The sequence below is a fragment of the Dendropsophus ebraccatus genome, chromosome 7 (genome assembly GCF_027789765.1).
Source record: "Dendropsophus ebraccatus isolate aDenEbr1 chromosome 7, aDenEbr1.pat, whole genome shotgun sequence".
Classification (NCBI taxonomy): Eukaryota; Metazoa; Chordata; class Amphibia; order Anura; family Hylidae; genus Dendropsophus; species Dendropsophus ebraccatus.
Window position 1 is genome coordinate 45,151,107 of NC_091460.1, and position 27,233 is coordinate 45,178,339.

Here is a 27,233-nt window from a genome sequence, read left to right on the forward strand (position 1 = left end):
GTTAAAGAGGTTGTCTGGTTTAGAAAACCCATTTACAAATCACTTATTTGGGAGATTCTACATTAATAAAAGTGGTATCTCCGTTAACCTTGATTAGCAACAACATTCTCTGGAGGACCCAGTACATCGGACAGACCATTGGACTCAGTAAGAATAGGGTATTGCTTAATTTCTCCTGTAATAATGTTGCAGAGGAGCCGGATGGCTTTTAGCTTAAAGGAATTGTCCAAAGCGGACAACCCCTCTAACAAATACATAAATAGAACAAAACATGAGTTGAGTTTAACTTTTTAGTCAATAAATTATGCACTTTTTTCTCTTATAAGGCACATAAAGATTGTGGCTGTATATTGTTTCTTCCCCACTAAGATCCCTTATAGATAACTATAACTACAGTATCTGAGATAACAGTGTGCAGTACATGTACCTGAATTCCTAAAATTCATACACTCAACTCCATCTGCATGTGAGAGATGGTGTTACACAAGACACAATATCATTGTGCATTAAATGAATCTAGAATTAGGTTCCTTAAATTTTTAGTTATTTCAGTAAAAATTATTAATCGCCGGTAATGAAGCAAGTCAGATAATGGCGTTTGTATCCTTTTGTCCAGAAACTACGCCAAACTTTGTCTATGGGTGTGTATGTGGTTAAAATGTAATATTAGACACAACTTATGTACAACAGTGCTGTTCAAGATGAAAAAGAATATTCCTATTTTCCAATATTAGACAACCCCTTCAAGACTTTGTTCTACCACTGAAACAGCAAGATTGAAATTCCCCAGCAGCTATTTTAAAAGTCTCTTAAAGAGCATGTACCACCAGGCACTTCCTCTTTAATCTGAAGCGACGGATCGAACAGCGCCGTCACGGGGAAGCTAGTGCCGCGGTCCGTTCCCGTGCACGGCGCCGCTCTATGCACCGGGAACGACTGGTGCTCAAGCACTGGAGGCCGGCCGAGCCGCCCCCCAGTGGGAAGGAATTCCCTCCCCTCTATGACGCGACTCTATTCATTCTAATGGAGCCGCGTCATACAGGGGAGGGAAATCCCTCCCACTGGGGGTGGGCCGGCCGGCCTCCAGTGCTTGAGCACCGGCTTGTTCCGGTGCATAGAACGGCGACATGCAAGGGAACCGGGCCGCGAGAGATTATTCATATATATATATATATATATATATATATATATAGTCTTTTTTAGGATTGTATGGCAGCAGTAAGTCCTTATATGTGCTGTCTATGGGAGGCCTGACATGGAATTCCTCCCGCCACCTGCACGGCATCATTTGTCAATATATGCTGCTGGCAGAGGGGGACGTGTTTGAATATTTGAAGCACTGTAATGAAGCAGCCATGCGGCTTTTTAAAAAATTTCTAAAATACTTTAGACAAGCATAGAGGAAAGCAAACTATCACACAGTAGTTTTCTAGGTGCCCATGCTTCACTTTTTATAACCTAAAACAGGCATGCACTAAATGGTCAGACCTTAAAAACAGAACAGTACATTATCTCAATTCACAAAACAGCTTTACAGCCTCCATTATTTTTAAACATTTCAAATCATGCAAATATTACTAGGACTGTGTTCAAATTGCAATTAATGTTCATGTTTGGCACATACGCCAGGAAAAACGTTGCCAGTGTATACCAGTAACGTATAGTGAACATGCCCATATGTGTTAAAATGGGAGTGATAACGTTATAGTTTTTTATTTACATATGCACTTTCATTGACTAGCAGCAGCAAGAGGAGGAAGAGGCCCCTCTGATGCCATCAACATTTGTGTTGGAAGCTGCAGGGCTGTCAAGCCTGCTTTGCTCAGCGATATACAGAGCAGGGCCCCGTTTCCAATGTGTACTGTATGTTCTTATATACAGTACCACAGGGGGAGGCTGCCCGATACAATCACCGTGTGCAGAAGCCTCTGTACAATGACCGGTATTGCTATCTCTGCTCACTGTGCTAGGATTAGCCCTCATTGTGCAAAGGGTGCTACACAGCGATTGCATCAGGCAGCCTCTCCTCCCAGGTACTGTGTATAAGTATATTTAATACACAAGGCAAATGGGATCCTGCTCTGTATAGCACTGTGCAGCAGTGCTAGATTAGAGCAAGGGATCGGAAACTGCAGGGCTTAGACAACCCTGCAGTACCTGACACAAACATTGATGGTAGCAGAGGGGCCTGTGTTGCCCCTTACTGCTGCTAAACCAAACATTTATTTTAATAAAGTTATATTATAAAGTAATCAAAGCAAATGTATTAGCAAAAAAAATTATTTCTCTGGAGTACCCCTTTAACACATTTACAGCTCATTTAAAAAAAGATAAAAAGCCTGAAAAAAAACCTGTAATAAAATACAAATAAAATAAAACTAGACAAGGCCTTTAAGCAACTGTATAGATTAGCAAATGATATGGCAAAACACGTTACACTATGTCCATGCAACCAGCCAAATGTCATGCAAAGAAAAATACATGCATAAAACAAATGAATCATAAAACTAGAAAAGCATGCTTAAAAAATATTTTTACCTGGTCATTATAGGATTGCGTATACCATACAAATACTCATTATGATAACCATTATTACCATTTTCCATACTGTAATAAAACAATTGCATGAAAAAATAAATTGATGTGTTGTGAAAAACGCCCAAAAAAAAAAAAAAAAGGAAAAGTAAGGGAAAAATATAAAATAAAGGTGACATGTAATATATCTATGTAATATTATGTGACAGTAACAGGATAAATAAAAGAGTGCCATGCAATAAAAATCCAAAACTGTACTAAAATAAATAGAGTTAATATTACCATAGTCTTACATCGTGCATATAATTGGAAAATTAGTGATCCTGGTATAAAATACATAGATAAAGCACAGACTGACACATGAAAGGCATCACAAAGTGCAAGATTGCCCCTCTGTAGAGTATACAAAAATAAAAAAAAAATAAAAGGAACACAAAAATAGCATTAAAAAGCTTACTTTTTCATGGGGACAGTTTCAACACTACAAGATATAAAAAGAGGGAAAATTACTTAAAACTGCAAAGTTAGTATGTAATAAATTACTTATTTAAAAAAAAACTTATAAGGTTGTGCTTTAGTGGGTCAGGCTTCTAGTCAGTCCTGATTTGTTACATTTGGTAACTAGTCCAAGTGCCAAGAGCACCTTTGGACCAAAGCAGTGCATTCCCATAGCACCAGTGTTATTCAATGCAATCTGCAGGAGTTGTCTGCATCGTGAATGCAAATACGAGAGGAAATATGGATAACATATAGCGGTAAAGGTTCTCAGAGAGTGAACTAAAACGAATAAAGAGGCATGATTGGAGGTCCAATGGTAAAAACAGTTATCATAAAGTGAAATGCCAAGTCCCTGAAACAGAAGTACTGTAGATAAGAAAAGAAAAACTAGTTAGGACACACTCATTCAGCCACAGTGAGAGAGTACAAAGTAAACTTCTTTCGGTTACGATGGTCGTGTGGTGAAGTCATGATGATGATGATGATGATGATGATGATGAAAAAACGACAAAACCATATGAATTGCCAATTCTTACATCTCTAATGCAATAAATGTGGAACCATTTGAGGATCTAAAATTCAACAGATCAATGACAAAAGAATAAATGTCCTGATGTTTATTCTGGTACTGATGCCAAGGATATTGAGATCCTTATGGTGAGAAGATGCCATATGGACCAACGATCCCTTTAAGCTGCGCAGCGCGCGGACGCTCAGCTGACAGGAAGGCCTCACTCACTGCCTCCAGCCGCCCGCTCAGCCCGAGATCTCTGGGCAGAGGCTCGCAAAGAACACTATCTGCATCCTCTTCTGGACACAGATACAGATAGAATGGTGGTGCTGGCACTGCTTGTACTGGCCCCGCCATTCCTTCTCATAGACTGCAGGAACCTTTGTCCTGCAGCCTATCAGAAGACTGAATGTGAGGGGGGCGTTAGCGACGGAAGAGCAAAGCGCGACACAACTGCTGGCTGCGCTGTGCACTAGAGAGAGAGGAGCAGACCACGAGGAGAGAAGGGAGGGAAGCCGGCCACAGGCCCCACACTGCATCTGTTAGTCATACCAGGAGGAGCGTGGCTCGGACCCATATCACCCACCTGGACTGCTTTCCATTTTCCACCAGAGGGGGTGAGTCAGTGACATAACGCTCCATAGGCACAGCTCCATGTGTAGCAGGTAAACAGAGGGGCCATTGCTGTGGCGGCATTTTTTCTGCCTTCATCCTCTAGCCTCTCTGTTTACCTACTCCATGTGGAGCTGCAGTGCTCAGCTGCACACTGACTCAGCTTCTGTCACTGACTCACTCACCCCTGCTGTAAAGGCAGCAATTTGCATCACAAAATGGCCGCCACTGTAATGGCCCCTCTGTTTACCTACTCCACGTGCGTGCAGCAGCTGAGACGGTATGGACCATGAGACAGAACACTACAATGCCGGCTGAGCTGCTGCACATAGAGTAAGTAAACAAGTAATAAACAAGTTATAATACATACATTGTATCTTTGTTGTTTGACATGAGCTGTTCTACTAGATTTAATTTGCTCTGCTACATTCACTTTTAGACTATGGTAAAAATGTTCCTGTGTCAAGTTTTTGATTTGCCAAACTTTGCCTGACCATTGCTCAGCTCTCTTGCCATTCTGCTCAGCTGTGGCTAAAGCTTAGAGGGAACATTGACTCGGACATTTTATTAATATAGTTGTATGTTCACACACACACCTAGTAAAGTAAAGCTAAATTCAGTCGTAATTTTGAGTGAAATTAACACAATGTGTGAACCAATGGGAAAAAAAAAACAAAATGGCAACAATGGTCGTTGTTATAATGTGTGTGAACATAGCCTTAAACTATAAGATCATAAAATTATTTTTAGGTTTGGTGATTTGTTATAGTTGTATGTTATGTCATATGAACATGACAGACTTTTACTGAGAACAAACATAATAACATTCAGGTAAATCTGTGATATACCAAGCATGGAACCCCCAATGCTCCCAAATTATTTTGACTTTGACATTGACTTTGATAGACCCAAGGAGGGCTGTTTTCAAGAACATGGAGGATTCCTTCCTAAGTGTCCATTGTGGCAAAACCTCTTTAAGTTCACTTATTTATTCATATAAATTATTTGCATTCTCTAATTTGACCTAATAATATAGTGGGCTATTGATGGTACGTATGGTTGGTGCTGATCAGAGTAGAAAGGTAAATTCCATAATGTCTACATCGCTACAAATCCCCTTCCAATGAACAATGTAAATGCCTTATCCACAGTAAATCATCAAATCACATATAAGTACAAAATTATTTAAGTAAACGCTTACTATTACTAATCCAAAACAAACTTTGATACATCATAGTTATTGCCTAGCCAATATCCAGCTTTGTGACATCACCTAAGAAGAGTAAGAATGTCCACATCATACAATATCTTTTGGGTAGGGATGGTCCGAACCTGCCTCGTTCGGGTTCATATGAACCCGAATGCTCGGCAGCAGATTCCCGTTGTCTGCCCGCTCTGCGGAGCGGGCGGATACAGCGGGTGTAACGCCTGGAAAACTGGGATACAGCCTATGGCTATGGGGGGGCAGACAGCGGGAATCATTACCGATGGTTCGGGTTCATACGAACTCGGTTCGGACCATCCCTACTTTTGGCCTATGTGGGTAACTCATGTAGGTGACTTTATCAAGCATTAACCCGATGGCAAAAGAAACATGTTGGGTATTCAAAAAGCCTTGATTTGGGCAATCTGGTGCTTCCATCTCATAGACTCCTAACTATCCTGTACAACGTAATAGGATGAAACACAGAATAATATCTTCTATTGCAGCATATGTCAGAGATAGCAAAAAGGCAAAAGGCAAAGAACATACAGTATACTATATCCACATGTATAAGGATTTCTTCTTTACCATATATTTTGATATGTTGGAGTTTCCCTTTAAATGAATGACATAGACTACTAATATCCACACATAAATCTGTACTTACTCATCATAAACATCTTCTGTCTCCATTCTGCGATAGAACTTTGCTAGCTTGATAGCAAATATAATAGCAGGGATTAAAAATACTGTGGAGCCTCCCAAACCGAACCAGAAGGAATTCTAAAGAAAAAAGAAATTCCATTATAACTAACATATAGTTGAGTTTAAGAGCAGACCAGGTAAGGACTACTGAACTGGTGGAGTATGTGTAGTTCTAACATCATAGGTGTAAGAGAAGAGAACAATGGGGGAGATTTATTAAACTGGTGTAAATTAGAACTGGCTCAGTTGCCCCTAGCAACCAATCAGATTCCACTTTTCATTTTTCAAAGAATCTGTGAGGAATGAAGGGTGGAATCTGATTGGTTGCTAGGGGCAACTCAACCAATTCTACTTTACCCAAGTTTGATAAATCTCCCCCAATGTCTCTTTCAATGTATCTAGTAAAACGTCATAATACTGGCTAGCATCAGGACATCAGAAGCATATGTAAGCTTTCCCTGAGAGGTGTTTCATTTTATTCTCAGGGGCTTTGTCTGAAGACTGGGGTCTAAATTCATCTTAGGTTCTGGTCTGGGGGGCTGTGTCCTTTTAGAGGTCTGGGGTCTGATTCATTTTACTGGTCTAGTTTGGGCAGACAATTTTAGGGTCTGGTGTAGAGGCTGAATTATTTTTAAGGGTTTGATGTGTGGTATAGTTTTTTTTAGGGGTCTTTGGTGTCTGAATTTTTGTGGCCGGTCTAGGGCCTGATAACTTTTATAGTTCTAATTTGATGTCTAATTTTTATTGGTCTAGTTTTTGGTATGAGTAGTTTCAGGGTTTGGTGTGAGGCAGTGATTTGTTCTCAAATTTAGGTCATGTTCCCACTATGTAAGTACCGAAGTAATCGCGGTCGTTGCAACAACGACCGTGATTTCTACGGTACTTACGTAGTGCTGCTGCTGAGGGAATCCCGGTTGGAGTGTATACACATAATATACACTCCGGTCAGGATCCTTAGCGGCACCCCACGCTCCATTGTGAGCAGCAGGGAATTTGGATGCAGGTGCGAATTCAGTGGCAGCAAATATCATCCAGCCAGTACTGCAGATGATCTTCTTTGACACCTTAAAGTGTAACTATCATTTGTAAAAACTTCTGACATGCCACAGCGACATGTCAGATGTGCTTATTGCTGGGGTCCAGGTGCTGAAACCCCGCCGATCTCTACAACGAAGGGGCAAAAGTGCTCAGCCCCTTCACCTCCACTATACGGAGATTACTTCTGGAGACTGCTAATATGAGCAGTCTACAGAATTATAATGGGAGCCTATGGAACTTCCATTATAATTCAGTAGACTGCAGTTACCGGACTCTGCTTGGGACTTAGATTCCAGGTGTCAATCAAGCGGGGGGGGGGGGGGGGGGGGGGGCATTTCAGCTTGCAGCTATTCTGGAGCTTGGAAAAGCCACTTTCACTCCTTGTACCAGAGGATAAAATAATTTCTCTATATATGAGAGGTACAGTGTGTCTCCCTGTCTATACAGTTATGTTCGAAACATCAGTTACAGCTGACAAATTCCCTTTAAGGATCCAAACAGAGAATCCATAAGTCATAAGTTATCAGAGGTAGTAAGAAAAAATGTCAAATCTTACTAGAAAACGGAAATGCTGGTTATCAGAGATAGGTTATTCCCTGTGCACCTAGTTTTATGCTGAATATTAAAACAAAATCCAATTTCTATCAATATTTCTGAAATTGAATGCTTTGATAAGAAATAGGAAGTTCCTTACCACTGAATCTATTATATAGCTGCATAAGAAGACATCTACCGCAGTATCTACAACATTTGCAATGGGTTTACATCCGGCAACATCCATGGCGATCTAAAAAAGACAAGATGAGAAAAGACAGAGAATAACACACTTAGTACAGTGCATAACATATTAAGGCTATGTTCACACTATGTATGTGTGCGGCTGTATTTTTTATGCGGCTGGAAATGTGCGGCTGAAACTACGGCCGTGGGAAAAAATAGACATGCAGCTGAAAACATACGGTCATTTACTTGGAAATCTGGTTCAACTAAAAATAACAAATAAAATCTTAAGAAAGTGATGCAAACACCTCTGGATGCATCTGGGAAAGCAGGGAAACAGTTTACATGAATTGCTATTACCGGGGTTTGCGATCCTCTGCAGTAATGCCGATGTCTCTCATGGTTAATATATTGAATTAATAAAACACATTTTCGTTGTAATAAAGTCCCTTTCATTGTTCAATAATTAAATTTAAACAAATCCATCATTTTGCAATTAAATATACTGTTAAAATAAATAGATATATAAATATGTATATATATATATATATATATATATATATATATATATATTTATTTATTTTTTGACAGTATATTGAATTGCACAATGATGGATTCGTTTAAATTAAATTATTGAACAACGAAACTGATTTTATTACAACGAAAATGTGTTTTATTAATTAAATATTAATTAGTACAGGAAGCTCCATAAGCCATTAATTCATATTGCCGGCAATAGAGCATTCTGTACTAATCATCACTTTACTTTAATTAAAACATCAAATGTTTCTTCTAATTATGTTATCACAATAGCATTATTAGAAGAAACATTTAGAATTATATGTGCGCTCAGCTGATTGGCTGATTGGCTGAGCGCACGTATAATTAGCGGGTCCGCAGCACAGTGACTTCATTGTGCTGCGGACCAGCGAAGAGACAACATCGGGGTGAGTATAGAGCTCTCCCCACCCCCTCCCCTGCACTGCACCCCTCCCAGCAAGGAAGGGGGGTCACTTAACCCCTTCCTTGCTGGGATGGGTGCAGTCTGACATCAGTCTGGCCCCCAAGGGGTTAAGGGGGATGCAATACATCCTCCCTTAACCCCTTGGGGGCCAGACTGTAAGCAGCGATCTGTAAAGATGCTGCATACTGTAAGGAGCACAACACCGCTCACAATGATGGGTGTTGTGCTCCTGTTTGTGTGTTTTTTGTGTGTTTCTCCCTTTTTGTTTTTCAGATATCGCTATCCTGTGGATTACGTCGGATTCCGTGGACTACGTCGATGACCAGCGGTTGTTTGGTGTTTTTTTTTAATAAAATGGTCAATGAGGGGTGTGGGGGTGTTTTGATTTGAATAAAAAAAAATTTTCACTTGTGTGTTGTCTTTATTTCTTTACTTTATAGACTTAGTAGTGGAAGCCGTATAATAGACGGAATCCATTACTAAGTCGGGGCCTAGTGTTAGCCGGTATAAAATGGCTAACACTAACCCCCTATTATTACCCCAGTACCCAATGCCACCAGGGGTACTGGGAAGAGCCGGGTGCCAGTGGTCCCGGAGCGTCAAAATTGGTTTCCTGGACCTGGCGGCAGCAGGCTGGTAAGATTTAGGCTGGGGAGGGCCTAAACCAATGGCTCTTCCCACCCTGGTGTTACCAGGCTGCTGTCGTTTGGTTTTTAACCCGGCTGGTTATAAAAATAGGGGGGACCCTATGCGTTTTTTTTAAATAAATAATTATTAATTAACTATTAATAACTATTAACTATTAGAGGCATCGGCATTCGGCATCATTGTCGGCTATTTTTGAAGTACTCCGTACGGACCGCCTGTCAATCCACGGCCGCATTTCCAGCCGCAAACAATGGTCTTGTTAATTTTTTACGGGTCCGTTTACGATAGGGCCATAGATTCATACATAGTGTGCACTGTGCAGCCGTATATCATATACTTTCCAGCGTACGCATGAACCGGAAAAATCCGGCCGATGATTTACCGCCCGCAATACAGCCGCACAGATACATAGTGTGAACCTAGCCTAACAGTGTGTCAGGCATGTCCATCATGTTTTATATAAACCTTACACACTGACTGCTTCCATTTTACATATAGAAGTACTGTAGGTTTTACACCTAGGCCTGTAACCAAGACAAGGGGCATCCTCTACGTCTAGAGGAAAGAAGGTTTTACCATCAGCAAATTCTTTACTGTAAGAGCAGTGACACTGGAACTCTCTGCCACAGGACGTTGTCATGGCTAATTCTTTATATAAATTCAAGGGAGGCCTGGATGCTTTTCTTGGAAAATATAATATTACAAGTTATGGGCATTAGATTTATGGTGATACGTTGATCCAGGGATTATTCTGATTGCTACTATGGAGTCGGGAAGGAATTTTCTGCCTGTGATAGGGCAATTGTCATCTGTCTCATAGGGGTTTTTGCCTTCATCTGGCTCAACACAGTATAGGGTTTTTGTAGGTTGAACTTGATGGACTTTTCTTTTTTCAACCTTATTTTCTACTTGTTACTAATTGTTACTAATTATTCATCAGAAGAGGACTGCCTCTGCTAGGGTTGTGTTCAGAGGCAGATTTATCACTTGTGCAGCCTGTTCGGCCAATAGAGGGGCCCACCAGGCTCAGACTCTAAAGTGTCAGCTCAGCATGGCACATGTCTGTAGTGGGCACCCACATGGTATCAGCACCCAGGAAGTGCAGGCTCCCTGCGCCTGGGGGGCTCACTTAGTGACTGGAAGCTGTGCCCGGCCGGGGCTGGTTCTTCTCTTCTCTCTCCTCCTGCATGCTGCTGCTGCTGACACCCCCTCCCCCTCCTTTACTCCACAGTCTGGCATACCTTGTGTCAGGAGAAGAGGAGAGAGAGTGTGCGATAACAGCCCCTCCCCCTGCTGTACTCCACTGTCCGCATACCTTGTGTGAGGAGGAGAGGAGACAGCATGTGGTGACAGGGGCTGGAGAGATCCTGCAGGGTTATGGCTGCCAGGTACCCCAGTCCCACACTGGTGCTTGCCCAGACTACAGTACAGTCCTTTAGTGGGCCCTGGCATCTGTTCTGTGCTGTAGGGCCCTCCTGAGAAACCAGGACATCTGTACCGGAGTACATATGTGTGCGCCTTTAAGGCAGAAAGGTGGAGAAACAAATTATGGGTATGGGGCCCAAACATATTTCTTTGCACAGAGGCCCTTTGCAGTCTGTGTCCACCTCTGGTTGTGTTGGCTTCCTAGATATAAACACTTAAAGTTGCCCAAACTTGTCAGTTATGGTGGGAATGGTGAACCATATTATGTATATGAGGGTGAAAGATCAAGCAGTTTATTGTCAACAGAGGAGATGAACCACTGCTGGTGGAGCCTGACAGCAGCATATTGCACCCTCCTTATTGAGAACAGATGCATTTATGAATGAATATGGAAAAAATAGGTATTTGGGGAGAAAGAAGACATTGCCATGCCATATTATGGGATTATAGCTTACATTCATACAATAGGTTTCCCTTCATCAAGGGCTGATAACTTCTCTGAATATATTGTATTACTCTGCAGGTAGGTTAGTGATTATATTTTTGTGAGTGTGTACTATACATAATGATGAGAGACTTTTCTTGTTTGCAGAATACACCTTATGTACATTTACTTTTAAACTATGTCACTATGTAAATAAAAGTTTATTCAACTTTTTAACTTTGTGTTTTAGTTTCTCACCTGTTTCAAGATTTCGTTTGCAGTCAGTGAATAAGGACACTTGTTATATTCTGAGGCATTAAATTTATACTTAGCCATTATGTGGGCAAGATGTAGATACATTTATATATAGTTTGGATATTGTTCTGGGAGATAAATACATAAGCAGCAGCATTTCCATTGCGTTACTGCATGTGTGAACGCAGCCTTAGGGCCTCCCTCGCAGATTCTATTCAGCCCTACTCAGTCTTGTTTCTATTCATATAATTGTACACCATATATTATACAGTACATGTTCTACAATGAATATATAGTTACTTACTGAATCTTTTACCCACTGAACATACTGAACAAAGTAGCCGATCACTGTATCCATGAACTTTTTAGATTCCTAAAACAAAAGACAATAAAATAACTCTTGATGTGCTTGTTTTCTGCTCCCCCCCATCCAGAAAAAGAATTGTTCAGATTTAACCAGTCTTCTTGAAATGACTGAATCCACACTTTTTAAAGGGGTTATCCAGCGCTACAAAAACATGGCCACTTTTACCCCCTCTCTTGTCTCCAGATTGGGTGGGGTTTCAAACTCAGTTCTATTGAAGTAAATGGCGCTTAATTGCAAACCACACTTGAACTGGAGACAAGAGAGGGGGAAAAGTGGCCATGTTTTTGTTGCGCTGGATAACCCCTTTAAGCTTGATAAACACCAGCTCCTCCTCACTATTTTCTGCTTTGTTGGCCTCAAGGTCTCAGCTCTTTCCTGGTCTTCCTCCTGCCTCTCTGACCGCTCCTTTAGTGTATCATTTTCTGGCTCCACCTCATCTTCTCTCCCACCTCTATCTTCACTGTCCTATTTATAAAGATGGCTGGACCATTCTAACAGCAAAGGACTTTTGCCCCTCTGCCTTTCATCTCCACCCTCTCCTCATGGAGGTATGTACACACAGGCGGAAATTACATTGAGACACTGAGGCAGGCTGGATTCCAAGTGAAGTCCTTGGCAAAGCGGCGCTCAAAATTTCCAAATGTTTACTCAGTGTGAGCGTACATATAGTCTGTAAGCCCTTGTGAGCAGGGTCTTCACTCCTCATGAATGGTTTGATAATTACATATTTACCTCTGGTATGTCTGATTTTTGTCTATGTATGTACCCCCAAAATTGTAAAGTGCTGCACAGTAGCGAAATTAGGTAGGGGCAGCCGCTCCAGGGCCCATCCTGGCACAGGGTACACTGAGGTCTCCGGATATTATTGGCTATAGTGGCCCCCGTGCACCGTCCACCTCTGCACAGTGAGCATTCATGCATATATTATATGCATGACCGCTGACTGAACTACAGGAGCAGGGAGATCATCCATAGACTGATGTCTCTGCTCCTGTATGCATATTCTGGGGCATGCTACGCTAATAGCGTACCACCCAGGGAATATACATGCAGAAACAGAGACTCCAGTGTGATGCGGACTCCCTGCTCCTGCACTATAGCAGCGCCCCCTGCTGTCAGCTCTGTCTGTGTCCTTATAACATGGAGGACACAGGAGGAGGGGAATATGATCAACCAAAACACCGCAGAGATACCATCACGTGTCTCGACGTCAGTGAGCTAGTCAGACCTTCCTCCGGGAAGGAACAACCAAGCCAAGGAATTTCTCCAGTCAAGGAAACCACCCAAGCAAGGTATCCATCCACAGACAGCTGTTTGGGGGTATTTGTCCCTCATCAGTGTGGAGTAGGATTCTGGCCAGTGGGAACAATGCCTAGTAAGTGCATGCCAAAGGATGCTGGTTAACCTCAGGGAGATTAAACAAAACACAGCAGAGACATCAGTGTATTCTAGGACATTGCCCCGGGAAATCAAATATGAAAAAAACACTGCAGAGACACCATCACGTGTCTCGACATCAGTGAGCTAGCCAGACCTTCCTCCGGAGGCTGAACCCCTAGCTATGCCCCTGGTGCTGCAGAATCTGTTTCCACTATATAAATAAAATTATTATTATTATTATTATTATTATTATTATTATTATTATTATTATTATTATTATTATTATTATTATTATTATTATTATGTTGGTAACAGACAATACAGCTTGACTTGGCTCAAATGAAAGTATACTTATTATATGGATCAAATACAACCAGTGTCTCACCTGCTTTATGATTGTAGAAGCATTGTTATTGATCAGTGTCTGAGCTGCATCAATGGATGAAATGACATCATGTACCTTCTCCTGAAATTTAAAAAAAAACACATCTTTAGTTCAACAGAACTTTTTGTTGGCTTGTTACACAAGTACTCATTCATTCTTCTTGTGTTGTCTACCAGTGCTATAACTGTTTTAGGGGTTGGTGTTTTGGTGACAGGGCCTATAGTATACTGAACATCATGGAAATTTGGTTTAGAGTAAAACAATTGACAGACTTGATTTGTTACAATTATATAACAAATCTTCCAAAGTAAGAATACTTTGTTAGGATGCGTTCACACCTACAGGATCTGCAGCAGATTTGATGCTGTGTTCAGTTATTTAAATGAAATCTGCTGCAGAAAATCAGCTGCAAATCCTGTAGGTGCGAACGCAACATTAAAAGGAAACATCTAACCTGCTGATATGTCCCTAAGGCGGCGAAGATGAAGACAGGAAGGATAAAGCACCTTTTTAATGTACTTTGTCGTTTAATCCATATGCTAGTGAGGTGGTTTTGTGCACTGGGGGTGGGACTGCACGATCCACCCCAACTAGCCCGGCCCTTCTAAGGAATATTGGGGTGGCGCCCTGCAGTGACATCACTCATCACTGCAGAGCACCAGATGAGTATTCATTAGAAGGGGCAGATTGGTGCACTGAGGGCAGCAGTCACCCCTCATTAGCTTATGGTATAGGCTGGGTTCACACTATGTATATTTGAGGCTGTATTTGTGAGGCTGTATAGCAACCAAAACCAGGAGTGGATTGAAAACACAGAAAGGCTCTGTTCACATAATGTTGTAATTGAGTGGATGGCCATCATTTAATGGCAAATATTTGCTGTTATTTTAAAACAACGGCTGTGGTATTGAAATAATGGCCGTTATTTACTGTTATATGGCGGCCATCCACTCAATTTCAACATTGTGTGAACAGATCCTTTCTGTGTTTTCAATCCACTCCTGGTTTTGGTTGCTATGAGGACCTGACATGAGGACCAAATACAGCCTGAAATATACATAGTGTGAACCCAGCCTTAAACTACAAAGCACATGAAAATGGTGCTGAGGATCAAAGTAAGAAACTTAGTGCCCATTGTGCTATAGGGACATATCAGCAGATTAGATGCTGATGGTTCCCCTTCAATCATGACAATGTGTTATATATATATATATATATTTATGATGCAGTCATTATCGAGGCATGCTAGACATTCTCTTTTTCTAATCTGTTTCTATTTTCTTGTAATTTTTTTAAATTTTGTTTTGTTGTACATTATTATTGGGATGGGGGGGGGGGGGCACCTTGCCTAAGCTGTTTTTAACAGTATTTACTGACATGACTGAGCTGTGAGCCTTATCTGTTGAAATCTACCAGTGTCACCTTTCACTGTAAGGGTCCTATTACATAGAGCGATTTTTAACGATTAACGACTTGCGATAAACGGTCGCAAACGACATTGTTTATCGTTAACCTGAAATTGTTCACCAAATTACACAGAACGATAATCGCTAGTTCTGATCGTTACTACGATCGTTATTACGATCGTTTATTCCTTCTGATCCCAGCTAAACAATGGACAATGTGCTATTACACTGAACGATTAGTGAACAAATGTGGAATTACAGGGAAGGATTAGCAATTAACAATAATTTTAGGTCCAGATCTACAATCAACGACATACGAACGATTTTTCGATCGTTGCCTGCAATTAGAACGATTTAACGATTTTTTTGCACTATAATCGTCCTGTGTAATAGGGCCCTAAGGCTATGTTCACACACAGTATTTCCGTCAGTCTTTTGTTCAGTCTTTTTTAACCAAAACCAGGAATAGAACTGACAAGTCAAAATTATAATGGAGAGATTTGCATGGTTTCTGTGTTTTCAAGCCACTGGTTTTGGTTGAAAAAATACTGATGGAAATACTATGTGTGAACATAGCCTAATTCCATACAGATCACTTTCCAGCAGGCTCCTACTTATCATCACAGGCAGAACAGGAACCCTTAGCCTAGTTTTAAACCTACTGGCCAGAAAAAAACGTGCAAGATTTCAGGATTATTATATAAAATGGAATATCTAAAAAAATATCAACATAAAAAAAAAATGTTTAACATGATTTAAACAGGTCATTTTCTAATGTCATATTCCCCATAAGAGATACCTTACAACTGTGTATTACTAACCTCAATATCAAACGATGTCCTCTCTAGCAGTTTAATGCTTTGATTTAACACACTCTGGAAGATAAAGTATATATCCATCAGCATATTAGGATTGGCTAGTAGCATAATCATGTTCCTGATGGACGATGGTGGTAAATACATGCAAATACTGTAAATAACATAATATTATCATGCATTTAAGTATTTAAAGGGGAACTATGAGCAGGTTGGTGCAAACGGACCTGCTGATATCCCCCTGCAGCTCTGTACCTGATGATTGCGCCGCTGTGCTTCTTTTCTCTGTTGGCCCCGCTGTTTTTTTGTGTTTTTTTTTTTCAGTTTGATTAAGATTGAATATGCTAATGTGCTGGAGCAGTGGGGGAATTCCTTAGCACCACGGGCCATAAGTTATATAAGGGCCTCGTTTTAAGCCCCACATCGCAACCCCTTTATGTCCGTAAAAAAAAAATTAAAATACCCATTTGTGTCCATTATTAAAACGTATACTAATAAGTGAATGAAGAATTTTCTGACCTGTGAAGTGAGCTGCCCAGCACAGGTGACATGATACATTGATAATGACTGCAGATGGACACCAATGTCCTGCTCATTATCCTGGCCAAGAGTCTAAAGCAGCCTGTGGCCACCAAGACATAGGATGACAGGGTAGGGAGCTGTCCATGCCCTGCCATAGGCTTTAACTGTATCCACATCTTGAGGAAGCCAATACAGCTAAAAATGTTTTTTTTTTTTTCTTTTGTCGTGTGGGAATCCAGGGCAAGTGCCTTAGATGCCTAGTGCTAGTAATGCCACTCATAGATGTGAAGCAGAGGTCCAAGTTACTACAGCTGTGTCCCCTATAGCTACACCACTGCTGGAGGAAGAAGTTGGATGTGGACACGGACTACCTTAGTAGAAAGTTGAAAAGCGGAGTATCCTTTAGAAGACAACAGGGATTACTATTTACCCAATATTTATTCCAAAAAAGAAACTTAAAGGAGAAGTTTTGCGGATTAGAAAAGCCAGCAGCAGCCAGGGGGGAATTGCTTACAAGTACTAACTTACCTCTCACAGTGCCGGCGGTAAGCGGCAGGACTGGTCGCGGGAACCCCAACAGGCTCCAGGATCTCTGGAGCTGACAAGTAGGGATGGTCCGAACCCGCCGAGGTTCGGGTTCGGCTGAACCCGAACGCTCGGCATCGGATTCCCGCTGTCTACCCGCTCCGTGCAGCGGGCGGATCCAGCGGGAGGACCGCCTGGAAAACTGGGATACAGCCTATGGCTATGGCTGTATCCCAGTTTTCCAGGCGTTCCTCCCGCTGGATCCGCCCGCTGCACGGAGCGGGCAGACGGCGGTAATCATCGCGGATGGTTCGGGTTCGTACGAACCCCGTACGAACTCGGTTCGGACCATCCCTACTGACAAGTCATTAGCCACTCAGCCAGTCAGTGACTGGGGTGGGACGCCGCTCCAGTCACTGATTAGCTGAGTGGCCAGTCCATCAGCCGGAACAGACCTTTCCCCCCCCAAGTCGTGACTTTATCACAACTTGGCAGGAAATTCCTTCTGGCAGGGAGCCTGTGGCCGGTCCTGCCGCTCACCATGGGGAGAGGTAAGTTCCTACTTGTAATAAATATCCCCCTGCCTGCTGCTGGCTTTTAAATTCTGCTGGACTTCTTCTTTAAATTACAAATAAGCCACATGATAATATTCTCTCACTAGCCCACCAGGGATAACCAACAGTGAAGAAATGTATGGTAACATAAATTGGGCTTTATTTGGTGGCATTAATTAGGCAATAAGACACTTTTATGTGGCCACGTTATAGAAGGATTACTACAGGACTGTTTGGCGCTACTATTTGGATATCATGTTGCTTTATTTTTTTATAGTTCTTTGAGATGAATAAACAAAATTGTAGAGACAATGGTCCTCTAAAAGAAAAGATGAATAGATGTAAAAAAAAAACAACAACAGTGAAATGGAAAACTTGTCTAGGGTGGTCTTCTCAAAGATGTGTTTTTGGTGAGGCTTCATTGTATGAGAATAGGATAATTATAAAAGTTTTCATGGTGAATTCACTAAAGGAGTTTAAAAGGAGGGATAGCTGCTTTCTGTAGTGTTAAAATACTACTAAAGGTACTAAACTCTGGAAATGGGTCATTGATCAGGGATTTAGTCTTTATTCTGCCAGATTTGGAGTTGGGAAGGAAATTTTCTTCATAAGGCAAGGAAACGTAGCATGGGGGATTTTGGGCTTCTTCTTCATCCACACGGCAGGATAATAGGCGACACAGCCTTACATACTATGTTACTAATACATCCCTGCCTGTTGGTTTCTCGTAGTCCTAGAACATTTGGCTTATATCCTTTATTTACATTTTATACTTAGATTCAATAATAGTTCGACAATAAACATTTGATGACTTGATCTGTCATAGGTAGCAACTAACTTACCAGCAGATGGGGATTCTTTGTAAAGTCACTTATGTAAGTATAATACTGACATCTCTAATACTAATCCCTTTAGCCTTCTTTTATTACAAGAAGGCACTGATGACTATGAATTATTTTTTATACCCAAGTACATACCCATCTTTTACAAAACATATAACACCACAGGTAAAACATACATTTACAGACGTGCAACATGTCACGTAGGCTTACCCGGGCTTTAACATATTTCTTGAAAGGCAGAGGGAGGAATAAGAAAGTAATATCAACAATAGGAATCAAACTCCAATGTGACTCCTAGACTATCTGAGAGCAAACCACTGTTCCGTCTGTGCAAGCATGCCCTATCATATATACAGCCCTAAAACTATCCCATTTCCTCATCTCAGTACATGCTATCTATAGCATAGTCTACAACCATGATAAGACATGTAGAGAATATTGTCATTAAACTTCTCAAGAATATCATGTGGTGAAAGGAACAGGAAGAAATAGATTTAATGGTTAGCAAATCCATTATGGAAATAGACCGGAGGGGACGTAATATTAGATTGCATGTGTCATGTATGACAACAGTTACATATGAGTGGTGTATATGTTTCATAGGCCTGTCCGATTCTTATATCAAGCCTTTCTATAAATCAAATATTCAGCAAAAATATTTTTGCTAAAATTTACAAGAAATTTAAGACAGGACCTTGTGATGCTTTATGGCCCCAGTGGAGTACTAGTAAATTTAAAAGGATTTATCAGAAATAAATTTATTCATCGTAAAAGTTTAGGCCGAGGCTATTTTTGGTTTCAAAACATTTGCCAAATCTGACCACTGGTAAATCTGATCAACTGGTAAAGTTCCATGCCACTTTGTCTTTTGATGAGGCCATTTGACTTTTTTGGGGGGCCGTATAGTTATGTGGCCTCAAAAAAAAAAAGATAACTGGAGCTGGCAGAAGGCCAAGTGTCATGGCACTTCTTTGTTGCAGCTAGGGTTCACTGGCAAGGGTGTAGCTATAGGGGGTACAGAACAAGCAGACATACCCATGCCCTGGTGTTCCCTGTTCAGAACAAGACATGGAATGTAGCTAGACCATGAGTTGTTACACCCATGACTACATAACAGCAGGTGATCGTCATTTTTTAATAGATTTACATTGACTCACATAATGGATGCAATTCACATGTTAGTAGCAGTTCTTGCAATCACAATGACAGTACAATGTGGAGTCCAGCAAAAAAAACCCTGATACCTACATCTATCTACAGAATAAAGATTACCCATAGTGTTTACCATTGTCTGCTCCATCGGTACGACTTGTTGAATGTGTATCATCCGTATACTATTAGCGTGTCCTTTTAAAGCATTTCCTAATGCTCCTTTTGGCTAAAAGCAAATAGAAAGACTTCTGAGCAGAGCAGTTATTGGTTATGTGACGGGGGAGATGAGCAAAAGCAGTGTTACAACATAGGGTTAATCTCCAGAAAACATTGAACACATCGCAAGTCCCATGACCAGAACAGCAGTGCAAAGCAGAGTTGTAATCCTCTTGCCTACAGCATTTTGTAGACTGCGGCCATGTCTGTTCATTTTCTATTCAAGGAATAATTTGGTAGAATGTGCTGTACCTTCCAATGAACAACATATTGGATAATTCTTAACTGATCAGTTACATAACAGATGTAACAGAGAAAAATTTGTAATTTGTCAACTCACCGATGTTATAGTAAGTTGTGTTATTTGATCACAGTGTATGAACAGTTCCTAGAAATAAAACATTCAAGCTCTGCTACATACGAGTAGAAACCACATCAGGCCGCATCATGTATTGGAGGCAACAGTGACAGTATGCATCAAAATACCTTCAAATAGGTGTATCATGCATATACATGGAGTGTTTATAGATCAAATAATGTTAACTAGTGACTACCTTTAGTCCGATTCACAAGCATAAATTTGTTTGTGGGACGCAAATGAATAATAGGCTGCAGTTGGTGTATTAAAAGCCAGCCATATAATATTATTAGCCTATTCAGGATTTTAGATTGGGATTCTCCTCCAGACACCACTTCTGATGAGCTGTTTGTAGGGCAAGCACCATGAAAGAATTGAGATTCTTTAAGGGGTTATCCAGTGCTACAAAAACATGGCCACTTTCTTTCAGAGACAACACGACTCTTGTCTCCAGTTCAGGTGCAGTTTGCAATTAAGCTTCATTCACTTCAATGGAACTGAGCAGCAAAACCTGCACCCAAACTGGAGACAAGAGTGGGACTGTCTCTGGAAGAAAGTAGCCATGTTTTTGTAGCAGTGGACAACCCCTTTAAATAGAAGTAATTTACAAATCTTTTTTCCTGCTGATTACACTTTTAAGGCTGTCCTATCAGATATTTCTTAAAATAAATAACATGTGTGCGTATTGTATAGGCAGAATGGCTAAAAGGCCATAACGCTAGTTACATCCTAATAAGCTTGGAGGTAATAGACCATCTAGTAGTTGTTATGACATAAAGAATAGAATCAGCTGTAATATAGATGTAGCCTGTTTTTCAAGTAGGAAAAGTATAGTCTACACCCTAGCCCCAGTGCTAGATGTGAATACCCACCCTTGTAAGCAAATAGGTCCAATATTCGGTCTTTTTAATTTCCTAATATATCTTTATTACACACAGGGCTTATTCTAATATAAATCTTTCAATGACATGAATCAGCTGTCTAACTAGAGATCCGTGTTTAGGCTATGTTCCCACACTGTATGAACAACAGCCATTCCTTGTGAACAGCCGCTGTTTAATGCTGCCTACAGCCGGAATTAATCATCATGTTCATTAATTCCGACTGTAAGTAGTGTTTACACAATGGCTGTTCACAGGGAATGGCTGTTCTTTATACAGCGTGGGTACATAGCCTCAAGGTACTCAAGAGATATCCAATAAACATATATAATATTATTACAGCACAAGCTACTTCTGTACATCTCCCCAGTCCAGTTAGAGCAAAAGTCTTCAGATCATAAGAAAAATAAAACTCAATGTGTAAGGTCCCGTTCCCACTGAGCAAAGGTAGCGGAATTCCGCGACGGAATTGTCCGCCGCGGAATGCCGTTAGCCTCCCGCTCATAATGGGAGTCTATGGGAGGCGCGCGCTCCTGCTCTGTACGCGCAGAAGAATGAACATGTTCATTCTTCAGCGCGTACAGAGCAGGAGCGCGCGCCTCCCATAGACTCCCATTAAGAGCGGGAGGCTAACGGCATTCCGCGGCGGACAATTCCGTCGCGGAATTCCGCTACCTTTCCTCAGTGGGAACGGGGCCTAAAGGGTCTCTATGAGACTGTTACTAATGTTATAGAAAAGCAAAGGTGCAATGTCTGTTATTCTACAACATCTGGGGGGAAAAATCTATAGGAAGGCCTGCTTATATTATATATTATAGAGAGATTTTGAAGAAATAATGAAGGCACACCTACCAGCATGTCAGCATTTCCTTCTAGTTCATTGGCAAATGCCAAAAGATCCACTTTTGTACTGCTTTTTCCTGTCTAGAGTAATCGATACACACAGTTTAGAAATAAGAGCAGAATATAATAATATATGAGTATAATATTTTTATATATATATATATATATATATATATATATATATATATTTATTATTATTATAAAATGCTAAGAAATTTACAGTATTATTTAAACAGAATTGTTATTGAGGCAAAATGGCTGTGCTGTAATAGGGCACATTATACTGTATATATTATGTATAGATGCAATGCAGTTGCTCTGTAAGGCATGGGGGTTCACGGCAGTGTGTGTTTGGTGCCACAAAATGGAGCTTGACAATCTGGTCAAGAATGAACATTAATAAAAGATGCCAACAAAATAGTTATGGATGACCTGGAAGTTACCAGTAGTAAATAACAGTAAGGATAAGAAAATAAGAAAGAAATGAGTGTAGTATCCAATATGCAAGCAGAGAAATGCATCACAGCTGAAAAATATATAAAAGCAGCGCATACATTGTATTATTCCAAAAATTGTCCATACCGTAGGTATTAACCAGGAACACCCAACACAACAGATGTGCATATCACCCACAGATTAGTCCACGGTATACACAAAGGACATCCTTTCCTATAGGAATCCTGAAGATATGCATAATGAAGGAGCTGTGGTTCTGTTTACCATTGTTTGGAATTGTTTGGGGCGTTAGTGATTCTGTATATGGTGAAAGCGGTTTACTTGAGTGGTGATCTGCTTATTGTTTTTGAAGGTTGTTGTAAAGCATATATTTTTTTTACGGAAAAATAAAGACGAAGTAAAAAAAAAAAAAAAAGAGATCACGTTGACGGACCATTATAAGTGTAGGTCATCAATATGGAATTCCCACAGAACCCCTTTAAGTGATGTACCAGGAACCAAGTCAACTAAATTGCCACTAATCACCCACCAGTGGATTGAGCACAACACTAGTAGCAGCAGCACAGTTTAAAAATAATATGGTTAGTTGAGAAATTTTGATCAAAATTATAAATGAATGTAGACACAGGAGGAGATTTATCAAACTGGTGTAAAGTAGAACTGACTCAGTTGCCCCTAGCAACCAATCAGATTCCACGTTTCATTCCTCACAGACTCTTTGGAAAATGAAAGGTGGGATCTGATTGGTTGCTAGGGGCAACTGAGCCAATTCTACTTTACTCCAGTTTGATAAATCTCCCCCATAGAGGCTAATAAATCTTTTGGCTTGGTTTAGAAATGTTGAGAATGTTAAGATCTCAGCCACATTAATTGTAAGGGTGCTTGGGGACTTTCCATTACAGCAGCTTGTGTCTTGTGATTCATGTTGGTGTCTGACACATCTCATATAATGTACTTACCTCTGATAAAAATGCATCAAAGTCTATAGTATCAATCCCTGTGGCACTAAAATCTTCTAAATTCTTTCTTCCTTTTTGATCCAACAAAATTATATTCTTCAGATTTATATTCATCATGTCAATCCGATCCGAAATTTCATCAACATACTGGAAAAGAGGAAGCAATGGACATAATGATCTGCAACTCCTTCCTAGTTGTGAGTATTATTAGTGATGGTGAATGATCAAATGACATCCTCACATGGACAAAGTTATCTGAGTTACTGGGAAAATCTTATATTCAGCTCTAACGACAGTGGATCTTAGTTGGTCATGTACCATAGACATAGCTCCATTGGCTGTTATTGGGCCTTTAGGGCCAATTCACACAATGGGATCGGCTGAATCCTGCCTGCTATGTGTTTCAATAGTAGGCCTCACGCTCCTCCGCTCTCCACTCAAAGAATTGGCATGTCAATTCTATGAGCAGAGGGGCGCAGAAAACGGAGGCATGCAAGGCCTCCCATTGAAACACATATCAGGCAGGATTCGGCGGGGGTGCCATTTTGTATTGTTAACAGGCCCTTAGAGTGCAATCCAACTCAGATTGATCAAATTCTTCTTTATAAAAGGTGTTAACCCACATTGTACTTACTGTACGTTGGAGTCCCATTTAGACCAAGACATGAGACCTATAAAAATCCTATTCTTATAGTCTGTATTTTTACCACACACCGCAGGAATTATGTGAAGTATGTCCCTGCCATGGAGGTTTCTCTGATTTATAGAACACTTACCATGCTGATGTTTAAGAATTCATTAAGATTAAACAGGTTATCAATCTGAAGAGCCGTAAAAATGCCCTTGTTATCCTTGCAGTCACTAGAAGAGAATATGATGAAATATGATGGAATAACATCAACAATTAACATTAACAATTTCCCAAATAAGTATTTAAAGGGGACCACACACTAAAAGTACAGTCTGCAGGTATCGTGTAAAAAAAAAAAAAAAATAATATATATATATATATATATATATATATATATATATATATATATATATATACTGTATATGGATTTAACTATGTAAATCTCTGTTCATTCTAGACTAAGTAGTCATGTGGGTGGTCCTACTCACTGATCGACAGCTATTTAGGTGTATAACGGTGAACGTATAAAGAACTGTTGGTCACTGACTAGGGCACCCCTTGGCTCACTGGGCCTATAAAAGCAAGTGGTTCTACTTAGTGACTGACAGTTTCCTCTATATGCATATTTATACACATAGCTGTCATTCTCTGAGTAGGTCGTAGGTCCACCCACATGACTACATAGCTCAGAATGAGCAGAGATTTATATGGGTAAATAAAAAGTTATACTGGATCTTTTGCCTCAAAACTATATATCCATGTGCTCAGCTCTCCTGATCTATAACATGCTGCCTGCAGATTGGACATTATATTTTCAAGATTTCAAGTTCCCTTTAAAGGGCATGTGTACTTTAATTAATTATTTATCTGACAACAAAACTAGAATTTATTGGTTCCACTTCTTCAGAAAACATTCAGCAAGTTCTTTTTCCAACATTTTATGCTACAGAAGTCAAAGGGTGCCAGTATAAGCTTTCATTTACAACAGGCATGGGGAACCTTCGGCCCTCCAGCTGTTGCAAAACTACAACTCCAATCATGTTTGGACAGCCTTCGGCTGTCCAGGCATGATGGGTATTGTAGTTTTGCACCAGCTAGAAGGCCGAAGGTTCCCCATCCCTGATTTACATTATGACACAGATGTGAACCATGCCTAGTTCTCGAGACCCCCAATATGTTTTAAGATTTCCTTATTTTACTGATTTGATATCATTTGGCCGGCCCACCAAGCATCACCACAAGCTTTCTCTGCATGGGATATTCACACATTACACGTCATCGAGAACTGGAATAGAGTACAAACTGCCCTTCGTACAGGTTCTCTGCTTCGGCTTATGTATTCCAGATGAGTAATAAAAAGAACAAAACCTTTCAACTCTTGTTGCTTTATATTTTTATCTAGTAAAAGGAGATTTTGACCCAAAGCATAAAATGTCCACAAAATAGATCAAAACCACTTTAATTTCCTACTTGCATTGGACAGTATGGAGTGTTCTACATTCTGGTGGATCTCCCTGTTTACTTCTTTGGGCTATTTCATGCACCCTTATATTTTACCAAAACTTAAAGAGTAACTGTCATGTTTTTTTTTATTGCAGAAATCAGTTGTATAAGCGATTTTAAGAATCTCTGTAATAGGTTTCATCAGCCAAAAAAGCCTCTTTCTGTACTCAAGAAGCAATCTCCCAGCCTCCCCCCCTGACTTCTTATCTGGGCATTATCAGGCAAACTCGTCTTCATTACAGAGAAGCCAGTAAAGACGGGTTCTGCTCTCTCCATTCTATCCTTATGGAGGGGGGAGGGGCCGAGGGAGATGAGGGAGCAGGAAGAGGTGACATGAAGGTCAGCTGTTTGTAGACTCTCTGGGCACCTAAACCGCAGGATTCTGGGGTCAGAGAGGTCAGTGCTTATCTATGAACTTACTGAGAGAAGATTGCAGGGTGTTGTGCTGTGCAGAAATCCTCCGTGCTCAGTCACTCCTAACAGCCCCTCCCCTCTCCATAGCCACATAATGGAGACAGAATTCCTGCTTCATTTGATGTGAGGGGGGAGGCTGGGAGATTGCTTTTTCAGTCCAGAAGGAAACTCTTTTAGTACATAAAACCTATTACAGAGTTTCTTAAAATCGCTTGTACTATGAATATTTAATGTTTTCAGAAAAATGACCCTGAAATGACAGTTACGCTTTAACCCAGCCCTCTGCCATAATTTTCCTAATTTCTTCTTATTTTCCATGGTTCTCCTTTTTCACCCTCCTCTCCTCCCATCCCCCCTTTTCCAGTGCCTTAACATTAGTTGGCGCCTACTCCTTATAAGCCCATAGACCCCAGTGCTAACAGTGCAACATGGATTAGAAATAACATTTTTACTGAGGATGAGAACTTCCACCTCTGCCTTTCACCATAAATCCAATTGTGTGATTTTTTTTTTTTTACCTGTAAACTTTTTCAAAAGTGAGATTCATATTGGCGTTTTGATACAGGACACCGGAGAGATAATTTTTCCACTGTGAGTTCAGCAAATATGGAGTATCCAGAACCTTGCTCATAAAGAGAACCAAATGTTATTACAAATGACAAGATGTAATATAAATCATTGCCTGTAACAAGAACAGGAATATACAAAAGAGGATAGCTTGTGATATTGAATGCTGTGGGAAAGTATTGGAGATTCTCCCATAAAACAGAAAAGCTAGTTCCATAGAAGGGGATCCTCTGTTTAGGATCCTCATCTCTATCTATACCACAGTACACAGTGGTTATAAAGAGCTCTGAAGGGCATGTACTGTCCTGCATTATACAGACAGTCCACTCATTTAAATAAGCAGTGTGCAATACTTAAATTATCCAGTGGAGGAGCTATAGGCAAACTGAACACTTACTGGCAGGTTTTCTTGCTCCATACAGAACAGCTCGATACCTTTAGTATTGGTTATGCTTAATATGCTTGTGACCTAGGTAAAACAATGCTGTAATACCAGGCACATTGACAAGTACAAGAGCTTTAGGGTAGGTTCATACTACGGAATCTGCACAGAGAAGTTCCGGCGGATTCTGTGACTTGTACCCGTTCATGGCGGCGCGCATATCCACCCGTGCCATAGACACCAGTCTATGGCAGGGCGGATTCTGTGTTCTGCCGAAAGAACTGACATGTCTATTCTTTCAGCGGAACCCGGAATCGGCCCAGCCATAGAATCGTGTCTATGGAGCCGGGGATATGCGCGCTGCCGTGAACAGGTACGAGCCACAGAATCCGCTGGAACTTATGCGTGCAGATTCCGTAGTGTGAGCTTACCCTTACCTAGTAAATAGAAGGGGTTACAGAGCCTACTGTGCCAGACATCTGAGGGACAGACCCTCACGTATCTAATATTGAAGACCAATGCTAATGAGAGACCAT

The 27,233-nt window shown here is 40.7% G+C and overlaps 1 protein-coding gene across 11 annotated transcripts in view; it reads right to left on the minus strand.

Annotated features, from left to right (window-relative positions):
* PROM1 (prominin 1) overlaps positions 1 to 27,233 on the minus strand; it is a 145,000-nt gene that overhangs the window by 7,297 nt on the left and 110,470 nt on the right. For 6 of the 11 annotated variants that reach the window (XM_069977431.1, XM_069977429.1, XM_069977434.1 and 3 more), the window contains exons 15-26: positions 26,267 to 26,370; positions 23,977 to 24,061; positions 23,201 to 23,347; positions 21,795 to 21,866; positions 19,621 to 19,713; positions 15,899 to 15,952; positions 13,672 to 13,752; positions 11,844 to 11,912; positions 7,798 to 7,890; positions 6,028 to 6,143; positions 2,993 to 3,016; positions 2,539 to 2,607 (exon numbers count right to left, since the gene is read on the minus strand). In XM_069977431.1, the coding sequence (XP_069833532.1) occupies positions 2,539 to 2,607; positions 2,993 to 3,016; positions 6,028 to 6,143; positions 7,798 to 7,890; positions 11,844 to 11,912; positions 13,672 to 13,752; positions 15,899 to 15,952; positions 19,621 to 19,713; positions 21,795 to 21,866; positions 23,201 to 23,347; positions 23,977 to 24,061; positions 26,267 to 26,370 (1,007 nt within the window). The remainder of the gene's footprint in view (positions 1 to 2,538; positions 2,608 to 2,992; positions 3,017 to 6,027; positions 6,144 to 7,797; positions 7,891 to 11,843; positions 11,913 to 13,671; positions 13,753 to 15,898; positions 15,953 to 19,620; positions 19,714 to 21,794; positions 21,867 to 23,200; positions 23,348 to 23,976; positions 24,062 to 26,266; positions 26,371 to 27,233) is intronic. The other 5 variants (XM_069977438.1, XM_069977435.1, XM_069977439.1 and 2 more) reach the window with 3 other exon arrangements.